Source organism: Polyodon spathula, chromosome 7, assembly GCF_017654505.1.
Source record: "Polyodon spathula isolate WHYD16114869_AA chromosome 7, ASM1765450v1, whole genome shotgun sequence".
Classification (NCBI taxonomy): Eukaryota; Metazoa; Chordata; class Actinopteri; order Acipenseriformes; family Polyodontidae; genus Polyodon; species Polyodon spathula.
The window spans coordinates 24263292-24285367 of NC_054540.1; the positions used below are offsets into that span (position 1 = coordinate 24263292).

At 37.0% G+C, this 22076-nt stretch overlaps 1 protein-coding gene and 1 long non-coding RNA gene across 3 annotated transcripts in view; one reads left to right on the forward strand and one right to left on the reverse strand.

Annotated features, from left to right (window-relative positions):
- The window catches only part of LOC121318388 (inositol 1,4,5-trisphosphate receptor type 2-like), a 143082-nt gene extending 130219 nt beyond the window's left edge, over window positions 1–12863 (reverse strand). For both annotated transcript variants that reach the window (XM_041254988.1, XM_041254987.1), the window contains exons 1-2: window positions 12598–12863; window positions 567–637 (exon numbers count right to left, since the gene is read on the reverse strand). In XM_041254988.1, coding sequence (XP_041110922.1) covers window positions 567–637; window positions 12598–12689 — 163 coding nt within the window. In that variant the 5' untranslated portion in view covers window positions 12690–12863. The remainder of the gene's footprint in view (window positions 1–566; window positions 638–12597) is intronic.
- Window positions 12864–13019: 156 nt separating this feature from the next.
- On the forward strand, window positions 13020–18485 carry LOC121318391. Its single transcript, XR_005950602.1, has 3 exons — window positions 13020–13112; window positions 17061–17157; window positions 17571–18485. It is a non-coding gene; the product is annotated as an uncharacterized LOC121318391 (long non-coding RNA).
- The last annotated feature ends 3591 nt before the right edge of the window (window positions 18486–22076 follow it).

Consider the following 22076-nt stretch of genomic DNA (forward strand, 5'->3'; position numbering starts at 1 on the left):
TGAGGGTAGCCTGACAGACAGCCAACTTGGGTAAATGTGCATTTGCCAAAGAAGAAACCCAGTATTTAGTTTTTATTATGGGACATGGGCAGGTGAAACCCGTCGCCACCAAAGTCCAGGCTTTGATGGACACTGCGATCCCGAAAACCAAGTCCCAGGTGAGATCTCTCTTGGGGTTAACCAGTTATTACCACCGACTACGCCACCTGAATTGTGAACTTTGTGTTTGTCCTGGTTGGAGCACCTACATCACCCTTTCACAACGCACAGCCACCCACTTGTTCACAAAGTATTATTAATATTACTGTCTATAGGAGAAAGTGGCACATACCAGAGCATTTTGAGAAAGTGAGCAAAGTCTGGGTCACCTGCTTTTTTCTTCCATGTGCAATTACTGTTGCTATGGTCACTGGGTCCAAAAACTAACATTGTTGTACCCCCTGTATTAATTTGAATTTTTCTGAATAGAAATAAATGTTTTTTAAAAATCTGAATGTTCTGATGTGCTGTTGAGTGCCAGTTTTTGGACGAATGTTGTCATAAACGAATACACTGTATTCACTCACCTCGGAACTTCTTTGGTGGATTGGCAAGATCCCCAGCATCTGGCTGTACTACACATCTGTCATCCACTAATCTGGAAGGTAAATACACTTTTGTTAACAGGATGCAGACTGCATGTGGTGACTGTTTGCACAATTATAATGAAAACAAATCTATACTATAGGTAGCACTCCCCATACGGATTTGGTTCTTTGAGTAATTCACTCATCAATTTCTACGTTATGCGAGTAAAATGTATTTTGGGTGAGAAAATGCAATATCCCCTTGAAGTCATGAGTACAATAAATACTGCACATACTTTAATGCTAGCAACTACAACCTTACATTTTAACTGTCATTTTACATTGAACTACTGTACAAAGATGTGGCCTTACAAGAAAAACAAAAGCAACCATTGTTCTTATTTGCTTTATTGACCACAAACAATATGCCTGTGAAACAAATGCTGCAGACGGAATATACAGTGCCAGTCAAAAGTTTGAGTACACTTGCTGGAACTAGGTTTTTTCATAACTGACAATGTTTTATGTTGTATACATTTCTGTAAATACTTGAAAATGAAAACACATGTTACAATACACAAAACAAAACAAAAGGAGTATCAAAGCAATGTTCAAGAAAATTGAAAATTGTCTCTAAATCTTGGATTCCTCAAAATAGCCACCCTTTGCCAACATGTCTTCCCAGCTCTTCTGCAGCAATTCCCAGAGATGTAGGGCACTTGTGGGTGGCTTTGCTTTGACTCTTCTGTCCAGTTCGTCCCATACAAGTTCTATGGGACTGAGGTCTGGAGACTGGGCAGGCCAGGTCATTAGATTGAGTTGTCCTTCACTTTCCTTCTTCGCCAGATAATTCTTGCACAACTTTGAGGTGTGTTTCGGGTCATTATCTTGCAGAAGAATGAAGGGCTGCCCAACTAGCCGTAATCCTGATGGAATGGCATGTCTCTGAAGTATGCTATGATAGCCATGCTGGTTGAGCTTGCCATGGACTTGGTAAAGATCATCAACTCTGTCACCAACAAAGCAACCCCAGACCATGACACTGCCTCCTCCATGCTTGACAGTGGGAACCACACATGCAGAACTCATGCGTTCACCCTCTCTGCATCTAAAATACTCGGCAGTTGGACCCAAATATTTCAAATTTTGACTCATCAGTCCATAAGACCAAGTTCCACTCCTCAAACATCCAGTTTCTGTGTTTTTTGGCCCAGGCAAGTCTCTTCCTCTTATTCTGTGCTCTTAACAATGGTTTCTTTGCAGCAGTTCTTCCAGTTAGGCCAGCTTCACGCAATCTCCTCTGAATAGTTGATGTTGAAACATCTGTACTTCTAGTAGCATTTAGCTCAGCTTGTATTTCAGGGGCAGTTATTCGCCAGTTTCGCAGACTTGTGACTCAAATGAACTTGTTCTCTGATTCTGAGGTCACCCTTGGCCTGCCTGACCTTGTTCAGTCCTCATGAGTGCCAGTTTCTTCAAATCGTTTGATGGTCTTGGCCATAGCTGTTACAGACACTTGCAAAGTTCTTGGGATTTGTCTTAAAGATTGACCTTCATTTCTTAAATTACAGACTGTCTTTTTTCTTTGCTTAACTGAGCGTATTTTGCCATTTTCTGCTCCCTTACATTCAGGAATGACAAACTTGTGCCTATGCTACCTATATTTATAGTAATCATGGACCCTCACCTGTTAACAATAATTGGTGACAAAAGGTTAATTAGGTAACATGCTAGTTAACCCAGAGAACATCTAACAAAGACACTTTTATACTTAGGCCAGTGTTCTAACACCGTGTTATACACATTTCAGACTTTTAACTGACTTGGGCTTCAGACTGAAATCCCCTTGCTTTTGGTGACCATTTCATTGAAATTGACAAGATTTACAATTTCATTTAAAAATTACATTTTTTAATGCAATTCACTTATGATTATCAGCTTATATAAGTACACGTATCATATAATGAAATATTAAGTGTTTATAGACAAGTTTATACAGTTAAAAGCGTAAAATCACAAAAAACCTGGTTTCAAGCAGGTGTACTCAAATGTTTGACAGGTACTGTACTTAACAAAAGGCCTGCATGCAAATACTGTATATTTATAAAGAAAAAAAGATAATATTGTTTTCCTTATTGATCACCTTGCTACAGCAATATAAAGCATCTCCAAAACACAGAATACTGACTGTATTTATTGTACAGATTAACCTTTCAAAAATGTAGTTCACTGTCACAAAGACGGCTGGAGTGGGTGGCATCAGACCAGAGCCAGGAAAATAAACAAAGAGAGAGGTGGAGTTTGGTCGAGCTTAGCGAATGCTTTCGCTCAGCATTTAATAAATAAACAGAACAGAAAATAAAAAGGTTGCAACAAACAAAAATACAGGAAACGGCACTCGTTGCCAAAATAAAAAGACAAACAAAACAAACTATACAGACAAAATACGGTGAGCAGATTTAACTACTTATTACTTTTACAATTATTACCTCCATCTCCTATCCCGTTCTCGACTCACCGAACACACAACCGAGTGGGTGAAAACATGCAGCTTTTATGCAGCTGTACCGAGACTCAATTGCTAATCAATCATTTAACTGGAGTCACGGTACAACTGCACGTGAATTAATAAAGTGCAATTCCCCGTGCTCACATATTATTACATTTTACTTGCACGTGAAGTGCTGTGCAATCCTTGTGCCTAAATACACATATACACTCGTGTTACACAGACCCGTTTATATCCCGTGTACCAATGACTATACACCAACATTTAACACACCACACGCAACATATAACAGAAAATACACACAGGGGCGGGCACTTTGTCACATTGACAGATAGGTAAATTGGTAGGTTAGGTTGAGGGGTATTGTGACGGCACAGATAAATCAAGGATCCAGTCTCTTATTGTCCAGGTACAAACATGCATTGCAAGAGAGTGGATTCAATCACACATTTATTTTTATTGAAAAGCCAGGACTTATTAGTCACATGTTTCAGGCAATTCCCAGGCAGACTACAATTAGCTGTCCCAGCATTCTCTAGCTTCCGCGTGCATTTTATTCACAATTGACCATTGTGACGCCAGGAAGTACAAGAAGCCTGATAACATGCGAACTCAAGCTGTGCAGCAAAATTGCTCTGCATATTTGTTATGCATTACATTTAAATATCATATGTTATTAATGTTTTTTTACGCAGCCCATCTGGAACGCTGGCTATACAAATGCTCTCAGAGAAGATGCTGGTTAACCAGTATGGCAGAATGAATAAACATTCAATCAAGCCATGTGCAAAAGCACAACATGAAAGTAATATTTAACTAAGGCAAGGTAAGGTCATGTGGTTTGCAAGTAAGGACCTGTATGATTGGTATGTGCACAGGTCACAAATCAATCAAATATAGTATAAAGATGAATGAGGTGGATTTACTGAAATGACCAATGACTCAAACAGTACAGTTACTGAGCACACAAAATGAAAATATCAACAGCGCCAAATACTGGGAAATGGGCTATTTCCATTTCAGAGCAGCAAAACAGTTTCTTTTGCAAGTTCTTTAAACCAAAAAGGACACAGTCTTACGGCAAGTTACATTCCCTGTGCCCAAACTAAGGTAATAGTGCAATAAGGCCAAAGCAATGAAATGATACGCAATCATGGAAAAAAAAAAAAACCCATGTCATTCTAGCCTTAAGCAAAACAATGGCCTAATAACAGGTATTCTATGGAACTGTAACAATGTTACAGACAGCACCCGTTAACAGCTTCTTCCTAAACTTCCAATGAATCGTGCGCACAGAATAGAACTGCAAAAGGCTGTACTGAAATGCATCCCAAAACATTTCTCAAGACAGTGAGACAATGATTACTGGCACAGGTAGCTACAATGATAAGAACATGATGGTTGCAACATCTGCAAATATAAATGTGAAAAATAGCACTGTGTGGGACCCTGTGCAGTTGCACTGGCTTTTTGATATATTTGTATTGTTACTGACAGTTATTTCATTGTCAAATAACTGAGTAGCAGTGGGAGTCAATACTTATTGTACACTATTGGCACCACTGTATGCACTATGTCTACAGAATCCTCCTGTGTTGTTGGGAAGAACAACATCTTACATCTGTAGTTAGTATTTTCTCAGTAATATTCCACAGAAAATAGATTCATTTAGAAATGACAAAGGAAGCCCTTTTTATTTCCTTTTAAATTGACATGTTGAAAATCACTCTCAGTTACTGCTTGTGAACCTGCCGAGTGAATTAAAAAAGGGGCTTGGTTTAAAACTGATAGTGTTCCAAATCTACTAAAACCAATTTCCTCACCACTACATGGCAGATAAAAAGAACATGCCCTTCTCATCAGCACAGCCCACTATTTTGTTTAATCTCTGGAACCAGTTTCCTGTTAAATGATAGTGGTGTGAAGTCTGAGTTAATGTTATTTTTTCTATTTAACAACTGTGGGATCTTTGAGAGTCTGTTTCCAACTGCAAGAGTAAGACTGTAATTTGGAAAGTAGAGCATATAGTAATTGTTGCTAAAGTAGGTCGCATTTCCTTTTTTTTTTTTTTTTTTTTTTTTTTTTAAAACAGAAAACAGTATGAGAAAAATCAATGCATTAGAATTGCAAACTGTGGTTGTGAATTTAAAGAACAGCCTAAACTACCTAGCTCGACAGCTATATAAAGCCCCACATTAGGATTTTGTTTGAATGAAAAAAATAGATATTTTATTTGTTTATACACTCCCCAACATGACTACAAATACAAAAATCAGTAACTTGAAAAAGTAGATCACTGCAACCAGAGTATGTAAACAGATGAGTAACACTTATTTTAGCAAATGTTTTTATCATTTTAAAAGATGAAATCTGGTACTACACCATGGTTAAATAAATATCTAATTGCAAACCATGCATTTAGACTATCTTGCACATCCTGGGTCATTTCACACGGAGTGTAACATCATACCCACCCTCTGACTGGCTTGTTTCTAGTTGCTTCCCATACTGACTGACAGACTTCAGCCAGTAATATTCTTTAACCCAGAAGACACTGCTGGGGTGCAACAAACAAGGAAGTAAAGTAGTAACATACTTCCTATAAGGCAAGGCAAGCAAACTGGGAACTTCCATTAACCTAGTGTTGTAGCAGATATCTGTTTTCAAATGAAAATATATGTTTCGTGCAACACATGTTTCTTTACAAAATGTACGTCAGCCCGTACGCAGACCCCCTGAAGTAATTGAAATGATCAAAATATATTTTTTTTAATTAAATTAAAAAAAAAATACATACGTGGTACCTTTTCTAAAATGGATTATCCTATTAAATTCTCCTTCTTTAAAATTTAGATGAACTTCACACTAGTTTCTCCAAAGAAAATATTACCAAAAATCACTACAAACTTTTAAAAACACATGTTTCTCCGACTGCACTTTTATTTTTAATAAATACTACAGTCTCACCATGATATGTTGATTTTGGACCCACCGATTTTCAAACTATTCCTGAGTCTTTGTTTGTGTGATTTATAATAACTTCATACATCATGTGTAGGGGGTCTCTTATTGTATAGCTATATGGCTAGAACTGCTCATCTTTGCATGATCCTCTTGCCCAAGCGGCACGAGATGACATCTACACAATAAGAAAAGCACTACACACAACGTACTAACTTATAATAAGGTTAACAGGTAGGCCTTACACTAGAAGACAAGAAGGTCACAACTTTAACTCATTATACCCCCGGGCTAACGTTCTAACAGCTATTTAGTTAAACATCAACACCTTCCATGGCTGTACGACCTCAAAGCTGTCTAATTATAGCTTGATTATTTGGTGCTAAAAGGCAGCAAAACAAAATAACAGTAAGCGTAAACCTCCCCATTAGCATGGCAGTTTTAGATTCGGATATGACATTTTAAACTTTTTAACAACAGAGCTGCAACTTCGAACAGCTCTAAGAAGAAATGTACCCCCATAGCACCATAACATTCTGGGAAATGTCATGCAGGGATCTCCAATAAAGAAAGGGTTAGGAATACATTTAAAAAAAAAAAAAAAACAATTTCTGAAGATTTGGTACCTATACATAACATGGCTATTATGAATTCCTTAAACAGACTGTACTTAAAATTGGCAGATCTCTTATCTGTGAATAAGCATTCACTTAAATCGGCACCTGCTGACTACAAGCTCTGTTGAAATGTGAGCAGTGAACAGACTAGAGGGGCTGGGCTATTAAAACCAACATTTCTTTTCAGAATTTACTAATATTGTGTTCAGTTAAAAGGTGTGTTGTACATAATAACATCATAATTATATTAAATGAAAGTCTCTTATTTATTTGTTTGAGAAGAGAACACTTCTATGAACTGATGGTTAAAGCCAGAAACACTGAAGTTAAGCTCCTTTTCGATCGACAGTACACCAAGTGTGTTGAGTGTGTCTTGGGTCATTGTATGGCGCAGGAAAGTCTTTAAACGTTTCAATGTATTGAAACATCCATCTCTCTGATTCTGCTGTTGTTACTGGGGAAGTAAGGGTGATCGCCGTCAGTTGTAAGGTTTCTGAAAAAGTGTCCTGAAGTTTGTCTCAACTCTTTTTACACTTTCAAATTGTTCCGCACTGCTGTACTAAACCATTAGTTCACTTGGAAGTTTTTCTTTGTACAGCAATGGGTAACACTTCATTGCCATGTGCAGATGTTCATTGGGAAAATCCATAAACTGATGGAAGCGTTCGGAATCAATATGATACGACGTTTCGTCGACTTGTATTGACACAGAGCCTGCATTTGAAACTTCAGTTTTAATTTTCTGCATGGTCTTTGACGTATTTTTAAACACAGTTGCATTTGCAAGGTTATCAGCTAACTGATTGTCTTGAGAAATGGCATCTACCAAATATAGAAACACTCCTCGATTTAAAGAAGTCTCTCTCTCATCATGACCTCTCAGTGGCAGCTCATGACTTCCACAGAACCCGATGCAGTAACACACCTATTCTTCTGCACAAAATGCCTTTGCATGGAAATATGGTAACCTTCATCAATCTAAGTACCAATATTAATATTTCCAGTCATTTTCAGTTGAACACAGTTCCCAATATGAGAAGCACTGCACTCTGACAGGTGCTTTAAATCATTGATTCTGGTTTTGTTCCAAGAATGTATTAGGTTAATTTAATGAGTGACCAGAACAGACAGAAAATAAACGGTTGTAACATACAAAAATACAGGACACGACACTCGTCGCCAAAACAAAAGACAAACAAAACGGACTATACAGACAAAACACTGTGAGCTTCCTTTTAACGATTATTATTATTCTCTTTACATCCGTCTCTAATCCCGTTCTCCACTCACTGAACACACAACCCCGAGTGAGTGAAAACATGCTGCTTTTATGCAGCTGTACCGAGACTCGACTGCTAATCAATCATTCAATTGGAGTTGCGGTACAACTGCATGTGAATTAATAAATGTGCAATTCCCCGTGCTTACATATTACATTTTACTTGTACGTGAAGTGCTGTGCAATCCTCGTGCCTAAATACAAATATACATTTTAAACACTTGTGTTACACAGACCCATTTATATCCTGTGTACCGATGACTATACACCGACATTAAAACACCACACGCAACATATACAGAAAATACACACAGAGGCGGGCTCTTTGTCATACCTATACATGTAAAAAAATAAATAAATAAATTTAATCCAAAATGCAATTAGGTTCTCTGTATGTCACTGATCCATCATAATAAAATGGCAAATTTAACATTGCAGATAATAGTTTACAAATTGAGCCCAATGCTTACTGACCACGTAGTGATAAACAATGTACATTACCAGATGGCAGCAGATTTCATCCAAAAATATGACCAGTCAGATGTACAGCGCCATCTAGATACTTTGACACAGCAGGTGTGAGCAGTAAGAGTTGCTTTAAGATTATGTATATTAATACAGTAAACTGGGACATGTTCAGTGGAATGCTAGACTTCATATCATTTGTGAGAGGCTCAACCTCATCTTTACTTCTCCTTTGTCACAACACAAAAGCCCTTTTAAACCCTGCACGGGCTACATGTGACCTCTTGAAAACAGTCTGACCGGGCAAACCGACATAGAGGACATACTTAATCACACACTCACACAATTGAATAGATTTTGTAAATTGGCAAAACACTCAGATCTATCTTCTGTATGCTCAATATCACCCAGACAATGCAGACATGTATCAGGAGTCCTTGTAGAAATCCTGAAAACACTACCAGCATTTCATTCAGGCAAGTGATACATAAGCATGGGAATTTGCATGATAGGTAGGTACTCAAGTTAGATTCCCTTTTCTAAAGGGCTTTTCACACTACAACACCAAAACCCAAGTTCAGCCCTGCATGCATTCACATTTGCCATGCTCTAGAATTCTCGGTCAAGATTCGCCCCGGGACGCTTGTTTTTGGCTGCTGTCATGAGCGTTTTCAAACTGAGGCGACCGTAACCCTGTTGCACTCACATTTCATTTTCAACGCTTCCTCCGTGAGAATTTTCCACCCTACTTTCTGTCAGGGGTGAGCTCACCCTGGTAAAACAGTTTAGTCTCAGGTTGAAACTGGCAATGTGAAAGCACTTGCTGTTCGACCCGGGGTCACCCTGGATTGAAATGGCTAGTATGAAAAGCCCTTAAAGCAGAACTGCAAACTAATAAGGGTATCTGCAAGGCAGTCGGACACCCGGAATTAGTGAATTACAGAAAACCTGCATGCCTTGCACCTTTCCTGCAAAATCTACAGGTGGCTGGGTCACATATGTTTTGCATTCTTTAACTAATAAGTTATATTTACATTGGTACAGAATAATCTAGCAACTACACAAAACAAAAACAAGAGTTACAACTAGAGCTTCTGCTAAATGCATCTACAGTCCAAACTTTAACTGTGCTGAAGGATACCAAGTTGTTTAGAAAGCAAAGGGTGTGAATGGGAAATGGGCAATTAATAAAGGGTAATGCTTTGATATTTACAGAGATGCCTATTATCAAATAAGGAAGTTCTCTTAAAATTACGTTTAATATTTGCACATTTGCACAAACTAGATTGGTGTTGTGTCATATTTAAAGGCATGGCAACTCTAGAAACACAGCCCCATTCTATAGGATGTGCTGGGATTGTTGGTAGACAGCATGTACAGGTCAGTACAAGGGTTTATGTACATCCTGTGACCCAAGACAGCCCTTCACAACAAGTCAAGGTACTCTTATGGAGGTTTTTAAAATAACTACAAAGACATCAAAATAAATAGTTACTAGTGCTACCTATTAAAAAGAAATCAAATCACTGGGTAAAACTTTCAATGAAAGAGATTGTCAATGCAGGATTTTTTGCATAGGAGTGTTTCTCACCACAAATTGGCAGCACATTGCTGTGTTTACAATGTTCAAGAAACAGGGATCTTTGTTCATAAAACATTAAGTGAAGATAGATGTATATGACCACAGTGCATTTACCGTCATGTTATTTCTTCATGTATATAGAAAAAAATAAAAAAAAGGCTTTGTTCTGTTCTCTGAAGATAATGTCTATATAGACCAGGGGTCTGCAAACCTGGTCCTGGAGAGCTACTGTGGCTGCTGGTTTTTGTTTCAACCAAGCGCTCAGGTACTTATTTGAACCAATTATTGTCTTAATTAATCTAGATTAGCAGGTGTTCCAGATCTAAAGCGACTAATGATGTAAAGACACCTATAAAACCTGCTGGACAGGGGCTCTCCAGGACCATGGTTGGAGACCCCTGATATAGACCTTCTTACCAAGTGTCATTTTGATATGGTATGTAACATTTCAAAGATAAAGCCCTGCTACCCTTTTCACATATTTTAGGCCCTAAGTTTTCAAATTAATTTTTTTTTAATTGTATTAAAATAAGCAAGAAACTATTCGGAGCAATAGATTAACTGATCCCCTCCTGCAACTAAGTTGCTTCAAGTTTTATTCCATCACAATTATTGTATTCCTCTTAGAAAATTAGCCTTGCTTCAAAACATGAAGTGTTTGGGTCTGTTGCAAAGACATGCCAGCGTCTCTACTAGCATGAAGTACGGAGCCATCCCTGTTACAAAAAGTGGGTGGGACAGCAAGCAGGTCTGACACATTTCCCCAAAAGCCCCTGCTGCTTAACCCTCTGCTCCGCAAAAGAGGCAAGGGTGTGATTCTTCTGTATCATATTAATTTCAGCTACAGGGGTGAACTTTAGTATACAATTCAAAACCTTACCGACTCGCTTTGAAGCAATGTGTCTCACTGTAACCACTCAAGCTTTCTACAGTGTTATTGCCAGCACTTCTCTACACCAACCCAGGTTATTATTCTCCTTTCTCAAGGGAAAGTGTGTCTGAATACAAACAAAGCCATTCAAATATATGACCACTGGTGTTTTTTTAAAAGCATTTATAGTATTTTTTTTTAATTAAAATCAAATAATTCAATACTACCACATATAGAAAAGTGGACACATGACTTTAAGAAAGTTACACGTCTTGGCTAGTCTTAAATTAGAATGTTGTCATATTATATGCACGGAAATACATGCTGAAACACTTAATACTAGTCATTTCATATTTTATTTTAATAGTGGGATTAAAATAATCATCCTTCACATTGCATGATAGTGATTCTGCAGTAAGCAATAGCACTTTGCTAGCACTGACCAATATAGGAAACTGTTATGACACATTTCCTGTGCTCGACAACTAAGGTTATCATTATTTAGTAACCAAAAGTTATGTTCTTCACTGAAACACTTTTACTTTAGCCCTTTAAATGTTACATTTTTCAGCAAATGGGACACCTTTTTCTATGAACACAGTATTTAAAAAAACGAAAAAAAAGAAACATTTTTGGTTTGTAACAAAATCCACATTGAAATAATATTTGAAAATTGGAATTCAAATTGAGACACACCAATGCACTGGGATGGAGAAATGGAAGTACCCTGAACCAGCTGGAACATGTTGCAGTTAAACTGATCAACTTTAGCAGTCAGACAGAAGAGTTAACATAATTATCTTCATTTCCTGGTTTCTAAAGGAGCACTGGGTTTCGCCTCTGTAACAAATAGGAAGCAGACAAACACATTGCAGGTTGTCCTTTTTCAGTAACCGGGGTTTATAGAGGTTAAAAAGTGATCTATGGAGTATACAACAACAAACTGACTATACACCACTTATTTTGATATGCCATTCTACTGGCTGCATAGAAGAGTAAATGGGGTCTTGGTCAGAGTGGGTCAATCTGAGCTCTAGAAACTGTTTTGTCAATTGGAATTCAGAGTTGAATTATACTGGAAGACGGTAATTCTTAAAAACTAGTCTTACAAAATGTTGTGCTTTATTATTTTAAATTACTATTACCATATTGAACATATTTAAAACGATGAAGTCGTAGCATACAATATTAGGCTTGAAATAAAAGTGGTGCTCAATTATATTTAATGGCTAGTCGACTTTTCATTGTCACAATGTTACAAATAAAAAAAATAAAAAAATTAAAAAACTATTATGCTGGCAATCTGTCAAAATGAAGGCCCAAAGAGATAATCACCAGTCGGGTTTTAGATATATGCAAAAAAGTTTTTACATAAAGAACGGTTACCCGTACATTTACAGTATATGTTTTGTACTATTCACAGTCAACTATCTGTACGATAAAATATACAATAGGAGACAGACAAAATTAAAAAAGATTATTTTAAAAAAATTTAAAAATCATTATTTCACTGGCCTTTTTAGTGAACTGTCTGATCACTTCCTACTTCGTTCTTAACAAACACTACCTCCAAGCTGCAGTGTGCGTAACACACGCAGATATGACAATTCCTGCTTAATGTATATAGGTTTGCACATTTTAATAAATATATTTGTTTTTTATTTGTATTTTTAATCCTGCAAATGTTTACTTCAAACTTGAATGAGATCAAATTATTGCATACCAGCAAAGAATCGCAAATACTTACCCCAAAGTGCTAATGAAGCCATTGACTGTTCCTTCAGCGTACAGGGAGACAATATCCCCAATGTGAAGAAAACTGGACCTCGGTTCAGACATTTTTTCTCATTTTCTTATAATCAGTCCTTTCTTGGATTCCTGAAACGCTACCACTCGTAGTCCAGTAAGCAACAAGTAACCAGATAAACAAACGATCCAAAGTCTGTTCCAATATTGATAACAAACTGCTACGAAGATGCAGCTACACAAACGTAAATAACCTATCCAAAATGCATTTTATATGATCATTTTAATAGCATTGAGCAATAAGTTGTTTTTTTTGTCACTATCACTTAACAACATGCCCCAGTTCTCTTCCTGTGACAGAAAAGGCTGAAGAGCAATTTGTTCTCTTTCTTTCACATTCGCTGCTGGGAGGAGACGGGCTTGTCTTTCACATACAGAGCCTATCACAGACCGTATAGGAAGCGACTGCAGCAACTTTGGAATGAGGCGCAGTTCTTGTGGGGGAAATTGCTCCAGGTATGTACTGCATTTTTTGTTACGTGCGTACGTGTCCTGATAAAATACAATGCTATTGGTTTGAATAACATATTTATTTGGTTTTATTAACAACTATATCGATGTAGTTCAAAATCAAACCAATCCAGTTGTAAACCCAGCCGATGTAGTTGCCATTCAAACCTAGCATGGTAAATTATACAATTCTTGCTTTGAGTGATAACTACATCGTTTTGGTTAATAACTACAATATATTGAATGACAACCATATCGGTTTGATGCACAACTATATTGGTTTTGTTAGACATGTATTAGTTTCAATGACAAATATATCGATTGGAAATTAAAAGCAGGCAGGACTTATGGTGGTCCTTCACTTTTAAACACAATTACTGTAGTAACAATAATACTTTAAAAAAATGTTAATTAGTTTTTTTTTGTTTTTAAATAAGCACCTCACTTACCCCCATTCAGATTGAAAGTCCCTTGTTCTAGAACCCTTCACAGAAGATTAAATGGCATTTGGGAGGAATGTAATTTTATTTTTTTTTATTTTGTTTATATCCACTGTTATTTTTGACATATAAAACCATATAGTTTGGCAATAACAACTGATAGTTTGGAATCAACCTTGTGGTTATATCACCAATAAGTTTGGTCATTCAAAGAAATCGATATATATATATATATATATATATATATATATATATATATATATATATATATATATATATATATATAAATTTGTTTGTTTGGTTTTTTTTTGGGGGGGGGGGGGGGGGGATATATTTTAAGCCTGCATGTTTATTTTTTTTTTTGTTTTTTTTTTCTTAATGATTAATTCAATGATAACATTTGACATACTACACAATGTTATTTTGACCCAAAATGTGTTTTATAACATGTTAATGCTTTTTCATCTTTGTGTTTCCAAGTACCAAATACAATATTTGGTCGGTCAATCACATACAGTATGTGGTTTGTGTGTTTGTATGCCTTGTTCTGTTAAGAAAATAATTGTGTAATCAAAATCAAAACGGTTTTGATATTTAGCATAAGTATTTAAAGGCTTTAAAACTTGTATGTGTGCCTGCCTAATATTTTGATTTGAAGTGTACTCCTGTATTTGGGTAGTTTATCACTTATTTTATGATGTTGCTTAAGAGAGTCTTCAGTAGGACACTTTTACGTGATGTTGCAAGTAAAGCCATGCCTGAACAATACGTAAACCTAGATATTAACTCCTTTTATGTAAGCCCTATTAAACATGTTTGGACTCATTCATATAATAGGAATAGCTTGACAATAAGAAGGTTCATAATATAGGAAAAGCTGAAATTAATGCTGTTCCCATTTTGTTAGAAATTAATTAAAAATGTAGTACATGCCTTAAGTGAACAACATTTGTTCAAAGAGTCTGAGGGAGAGGTTTGTCATTCAAGGCAACCCTGTAAGCTCAGGCAGCATTTCTGTAAATGCCTATTTGAAAGGAAAACTACTTTTCAATCACTGCCATCTCAAACCTTAAAGTTAATAATAACTACCACCGGACACCACACAAAAATAATAATAATAATAATAATAATAATAATAATAATAATAATAATAATAATAATAACAAAACACAACACAACACAATATGCGCTAATGTAACACACAGTGGGTGTAAATTTACATAAAAACAGACTTTGAAAAAAAAAAGTAATCCGACAATGTGATGTACTACTGTACATAGTGCTTGTATCTATTGATTTTACATCAGATAAAACAAAATGGTTAGTCTCATAGTATCTTAAAGGTATTTGACTGAGGAACTGGAAAACCAACAGCTGCATTGATCTGGCAATGTGAATGTTCAGCAATGAATACAGAACATAATATTAGTATGTTGCCATTAGAATGATAGCTGCATTCCCAGAAGTTTCTTTATGTACAAAATATACACATAGTATTTAACAGCGGTGTTGTGAAAATAAACCAGAATGCTGAAAAAGATACATCTCGTTTTCCAAAGCAAACAAAGCAGTGCACACGGGCTAAACACTAGTCCAAAGGCCACCAGCTTGCACCTTCTATGTCCTTACCTCCCCTCCCCCCACAACAGAAGAAGAAGAAGAAGAAGAAGAAGAAGAAGAAGAGAGGAAGAAGAAGAAGAAGAAGAAGAAGAAGAAGAAGAAGAAGAAGAAGGGCGACAAAGTCTTCTTTACACTGTGAACTTGTGGTTGTAAAATTCTATTTTAAAATAAGTTACCATATTTAGTAACTTTTTACTAACTAAAACAAATCCAGTTTCAATTTAACCGAGCATTCAAGTTAAAAAAAAAAAAAGTTAAACAGTACTGTAATGAAAGGCAGGACAAGCAGTATGTGCATGAAGGCAGGTAAGATAAACTAGTATTAAAATATTGAGAATCAGACAGGATAATAGTGGTGTTTCCGGTTACCAGGAAGAGCTAATTAAATAGTGCTATCAGGTGTGTATATTGACAGAACATTTTAAAATGAAGCTTGATTGAAGCACACAGATGTGAAACCATACCTTGCCGTGAGTTACCTGTATAGATTGACAGACAGACAGTCAGCTAGACAAGGTTTTTATTGTGTCTGACAACAATAATTTGTTACATCCTTTTATATCAACTAAGTTTCATGACAGACCAGTCCAGCCATCTGAGTCTGTTGATGGATGATCAAGAGACCACTGCAAGCACCCATTTTGACACCTCCATGTTTCCTTTCACTTCATTCTCATTTGCTACAACACTCACATTAGCAGCTTCTATCACTGCTTCTCAGCCACCAGAACACAGTAGTCTTCAGGTCTCTTATGTTAGTGTGCTCTTCCCTCAGAGTGTTCAAAGATTTAGCCCAGTAAACATGGCAGTGGTTTCCACAGAGCCGCTGTTGGATGACATTTCCGGAAGCTCCACCACCTTTGCCAGTATTATCCCAGCCATTCATTCTTCACAATTAAAAGCTCTGTGACTAAAAGCTCTTCACTTTCATCAGAAGAGGTCAGAAAAGTTTTAATTTTTAAAACTGCTACAGAAACAGATTTGTACTGTATTGCTTCCACCACTGTGTTATCCTCACGCAGTCTCCTCTCCAGTATTATTAGCTACCCAGTATCTTTCTTTACTTGCCATAAGTTTCAGTGGGCTTCTGTTCTCCAAACCTGCAGTCTGTTTAACAGCTCTGATGAAAATAGTGCCACCTACTGGTAAATCAGAAACACCTGCCTTCAAGCCAGATACAATCCAAACTCTCATTTATAGACTTTGTCCGGTCAGTCTCTGAGACACGCACTATTCCATCAGTCAAAGAAGATTCGTTTCAATCTAGTCATTCAGCACTCGAACCACCCGCACAGCTATCTTCATTGCTCTCTCTTGATGTGTTTCCAACAACAATACTGTTTTCCCAGCATCCTTTGCTTTCCAAAAGCCAGGATGAATCACAGCCTCCTTTCCTTACATTGAGATGCCTTTAAACACTTTATCTCAACAGATACAGGATCCAATCTCGTCACATCATATAATTTTACACCAGAAGTCTCTTCAACAGCAGAAACCCACAGCTTTTCTACCAGTACAGTGCCTTTCCTCCATCCCTTACCCTCCGTTAGAGAGCAGTTCTCCTCTTTGGTGTTGTATTTTACAGCTCCACATATTCAACAATCAACTAGCACACAACATTTCACATCTACAGATTTATTATATAACACCCTAGGCGATACATTCACTCTCACCCCCTACACAACAGTCTCTCTTCCAGAAAGTTTGCTGTGGTTTCTCCCTCTAGCAGTTTTTTTGCCACCTCAAGTAATAAAATGACTGCCACATTTTACTTTCCATATTTGACTTTGTCTAGATCTTTACAACAGTTATTATAACCTTGTAAACCTGCCTTCTATATGTTCACCAGTTGTTTTTCCTTTCTGACACTCTGGAACTAAAATGAACACTACAGGCCACGTGTGTCCAGTCTCGTCAACAACAGCACATCTGGGAAAAGACAGAAGTTTGGTCTACAACTGGAAGGCCCTCTCTACAAGCAAGCAAAACAGGTAGAATAACAATACCCCATTCTTTCCATCCCATAACAAAAAAAAAACCAGTTAGAAACACAAAGGAATTAATATAAAAGTCAAGCACCACAGAAAATCCATCCAAATATTGAAAATGAGTTCCGGTTTAGATCTATTGTGCAATATATCATATCTGTAAAATGTATTGTCTCCAATATGAGGGATGTAGCTATTAATGTTAAGACATCAAGATATCCCTGCACTGTCACTTATCCTACTCATACTTCAGATATATATATATATTATATAATATATATATATATATACATATATATAATATATATATATATTTATACACTTTGAAACTTCTGAAATTTTACAATGGTATATAAACATTTTACAATGGTAGAAATATATATTTGTTTAAATTAAAAGATTATTTGTCGTTTCAGCTGTTCAAAACACCTCTCCAACTGTTATCCCCGACAGTGTCCTTTTTGCCACCATTGGCTTCCTGTTTCAACACATTTTTAGATAGAGAAGGTGGGAGCACCAGAGTCCTGGGTAAGACTGGACCAAACTCGGCACATTATACAAAGGTACCCTCTGTAGTTTATTCTCACTGCCAGGGATTCAGGTGGATATTCCATTCAGCAAACATTTACGATTGAACTTTGCCAACACTGATCCGTGTCACCTGTACATTGTTAGGACTAAAAATAGCTACAAATCAAAGACAGATGCAGGATCACAGCAGTGGACAATGTTACTTATGGAGGAGTTTGCATTTTGGATTTTGATCTGGCCCCCACAGCTACTACAACCGCTAGCTTTTTTAAATCTGACAAATATTCCTGGATCGTCACTACGTTGATTGCTTTGCTTTTTATTCCTGGTATTGCTCTTGCAGAAAAGATTCTTCCTTCAGTCATTTTTCTTCCAGAACGACAGAGCAGCTTGTCACCTAGTTAGACACCTTAAGGCCAAGGAAGCCACTATTATTTTATCAGGATGTTCCTCCACCATCTCCACCACCACTTCAACTATGGGTAACTCGGTGCCAGCCTCAGAGAATACCTTTAACTCATAATAACATTATTCCCAACATGCTCTACCAGAAACAACTTGCCCACTCACTCTCTTCCAAAGTATCCACTGCCACCTTCCTGTGAGCTCAGTTCCAGCATTGTTAAAGCACAGACACAAAGGCCTTATAATAAAATCTAATCCAAAGCATTATTATTGGAATCAGTGACTTTTAGAAGCAATTATTATTCATATACCTCATGACAGGCTTGTATCTTTTGAATAAAACAAAATGTAAGACTACAAATAAATAAAAAATGTAAAAAGATGAAATGTATACATTGTGTGTAATAAACTATTGTTACTGGTAGAGGTGAATATCTATCTATCTATCTATCTATCTATATATATATATATATATATATATATATATATATATATATATATATATATATATATATATATATATATATATATATACACACAGTGCCTTGCAAAAGTATTCAGACCCCTGACCAATTCTCTCATATTACCGAATTACAAATGGTACATTGAAATTTCGTTCTGTTTGATATTTTATTTTTAAACACTGAAACTCAGAATCAATTATTGTAAGGTGACATTGGTTTTATGTTGGGAAATATTTTTAAGAAAAATAAAAAACTGAAATATCTTGCTTGCATAAGTATTCAACCCCTGTGCTGTGGAAGCTCCCAGTTTGCACCGATGAAAGAAATTGCCCTAACGAGGACACAATTACCTTACCATTGGCCTCCACCTGTGAACCATTAAAGTTGCTGTCACATTTTCTGGATAAAAACCCCACTGTTGAAGGATCATTGGTAAGGCTGTGAATCTGAAGGAAAATGAAGACCAAAGAGCATTCTACAGAAGTTAGAGATAAAGTAATACAAATGCATAGATTAGGGAAAGGGTACAAAATAATATCCAAATGTTTGGATATCCCAGTGAGCACAGTTGGATCAATGATCAGGAAGTGGAAGCTGCATCACACCACCCAGGCACTGCCAAGAAAAGGCCATTCCTCAAACAAGAAGGAGACTTGTGAGAGAAGCCACAGAGAGGCCAACAATCACTTTAAAGGAGCTACAGAGTTCAGTGGCTGGGAGTGGAGTAATGGTGCACCAGTCAACCATATCAAGAGCTCTGCATAACACTAGCCTGTATAGGAGGGTGGCAAGAAAGAAGCCATTACTCAAAAAGTACCATCTGAAACCATGTCTGGAGTTTACCAGAAAGCATGAGAGTGACCCAGCTGCGATGTGGGAAAAGGTTTTGTGGTCAGATGAGACCAAGATGGAGCTTTTTGGCCAAAACTCAAAGCGCTATGTGTGGCGCAAACCTAACACTGCCCATGCCTCAAGACACACCATCCCTACAGTGAAATATGGTGGTGGCAGCATCATGCTGTGGGGATGCTTCTCATCAGCAGGGACTGGGCATCTTGTTACAATTGAAGGAATAATGGATGGAGCAAAATACAGGAAAATACTGCAAAAGAATCTGCTTCAATCCACTAAAAAACTGAAGCTTGGGAGGAAATTCACCTTTCAGCAGGACAATGATCCCAAGCACAAGGCCAAAGCAACACTGGAGTGGCTCAAGAACAAAAATGTGAATGTCCTACAGTGGCCCAGTCAAAGTCCTGATCTCAATCATTTTGAGAATCTGTGGCACTATTTGAAAATTGCGGTCCACAAGCGTCATCCAACCAACCTGAACAACCTGGAGCAAATCTGCCAAGAAGAATGGGCCAAAATCACTCCGACACTGTGTGCAAAGCTGGTACATACTTACCCCAAAAGACTTAAAGCTGTTATTGCAGCGAAAGGTGGCTCTACCAAATATTATTGTGTGGGGGTTGAATACTTATGCAAGCAAGATATTTCAGTTTTTTATTTTTCTTAAAAATATTTCCCAACATAAAACCAATGTCACCTTACAATAACTGATTTTGAGTTTCAGTGTTTTAAAATAAAATATCGAACAGAACAAAATTTCAATGTACCATTTGTAATTCAGTAATATGAGAGAATTGGTCAGGGGTCTGAATACTTTTGCAAGCCACTGTATGTGTGTGTGTGTGTGTGTGTGTGTGTGTGTGTGTGTGTGTATATATATATATATATATATATATATATATATATATATATATATATATATATATACATACACACACACACACACACACACACACTCACAGTGCCTATATAAAGTCTACACCCCCTTGAACTTTATCACATTTTGTTGTGTCAGTGCCTCAGAGTTTCATGCATTTAAATGAGGATTTTTTTTTCCCCACACACCATACTCCACAATGTTAAGGTGAAAAAAGTTTTAATTGAGAAGAAAATTATATATTAAAAATACAAAACTGAAAGATCATAATTGGCTAAGTCTCCACCCTGAGTTAATACTTGGTGGAAGCACCTTTGTAGGCAATTACAGCTGTGAGTCTGTTGGGATAGGTCTCTACCAACTTTGCACACCTAGATTTGGCAATATTTGACATTCTTCTTTACAAAACTGTTCAAGCTCTGTCAAGTTCCTTGGGGAGGATTGATGGACAGCAATTTTCAAGTCATGCCACATATTTTCGATTGGATTTAGGTTTGGGCTCTGACTGGGCTACGCAAGGACACTTACCTTTTTGTTCTTTAGCCACTCCAGTGTAGCTTTGGCTGTGTGCTTTGGGTCATGTCACGCTGAAAGGTGAACTTCCGTCCCAGTTTCAGCTTTCTTGCAGAGGGCAGCAGGTTTTCCTCAAGGACTTCTCTGTACTTTGCTCCATTCATTTTCCCTTCTATCCTGACAAGTGCCCCAGTCCCTGCCGATGAGAAACATTCCCATAACATGATGCTGCCACCACCATGCTTCACAGTAGGAATGGTGTTCTTTGGGTGATGCGCTGTGTTGGGTTTGCGCTAAACGTAACGCTTTGCATTTAGGCCAAAAGGTTCCATTTTAGTTTCGTCAGACCACAAAACTTTTGGCAGATGGCTACAGAATCTCCCGAGTGTTTTTTTGCATACTTCAAACAGGATTCAAGGTGGGCTTTTTGAATAATGGTTTCTTTCTTGCCACCCTACCATGCAGGCCAGATTTGTGGAGTGCTTGGGATATTGTTGGCACACTTTGACCGGTCTTGGCCATAAAAGCCTGTAGCTCTTGTAAAGTTGCCATTGGTCTCTTGGTAGCCTCTCTGATCAATCTCCCTTCTTGCTCGGTCATCCAATTTGGAGGGACAGCCTGATCTAGGCAGGGTCTTGGTCGTGCCATACACCTTCCACTTCTTAATAATCATCTTGACCATGCTCCAAGGGATATTCAAGGCCTTTGATATTTTTTTAATACCCATCCCCTGATCTGTGCCTTTCAACAACTTTGTCCCAGAGTTCTTTTGAAAGTGCCTTGGTGCTCATGGTTGAGTCTTTGCTTTGAAATGCACTACCCAGCAGAGAGAACCTGCAGGAACTGCTGAATTTATCCTGAAATTTAACACAGGTGGAGGCCACTTAATTTGGTGTAGGATTTTGAAGGTGATTGGTTACACCTGAGCTTATTTAGGACTGCTATTATAAGGGGAGTAGACACTTATCCAACAAGCTATTTCAGTTTTTATTTAGAATTAATTTTCTACAAATTTCTAGAATATTTTTTTCACTTGGAAGTTGTGGGGTAGGATGTGTAGATAAATGAAAAAAAAAAAAAAAAAAAGCTATTTTAGTTTAAGTAAATTAAAAAAATATTCAAGTGCATTTTAAAGATAGGCCGTAATATATCTATAGCCTATATATATATTATATATATATATATATATATATATATATATATATATATATATATATATATATATATATAAAAAATTATGTTTTAATGTCTTGTGTACAGTGATAAGCATCAACTTCTAG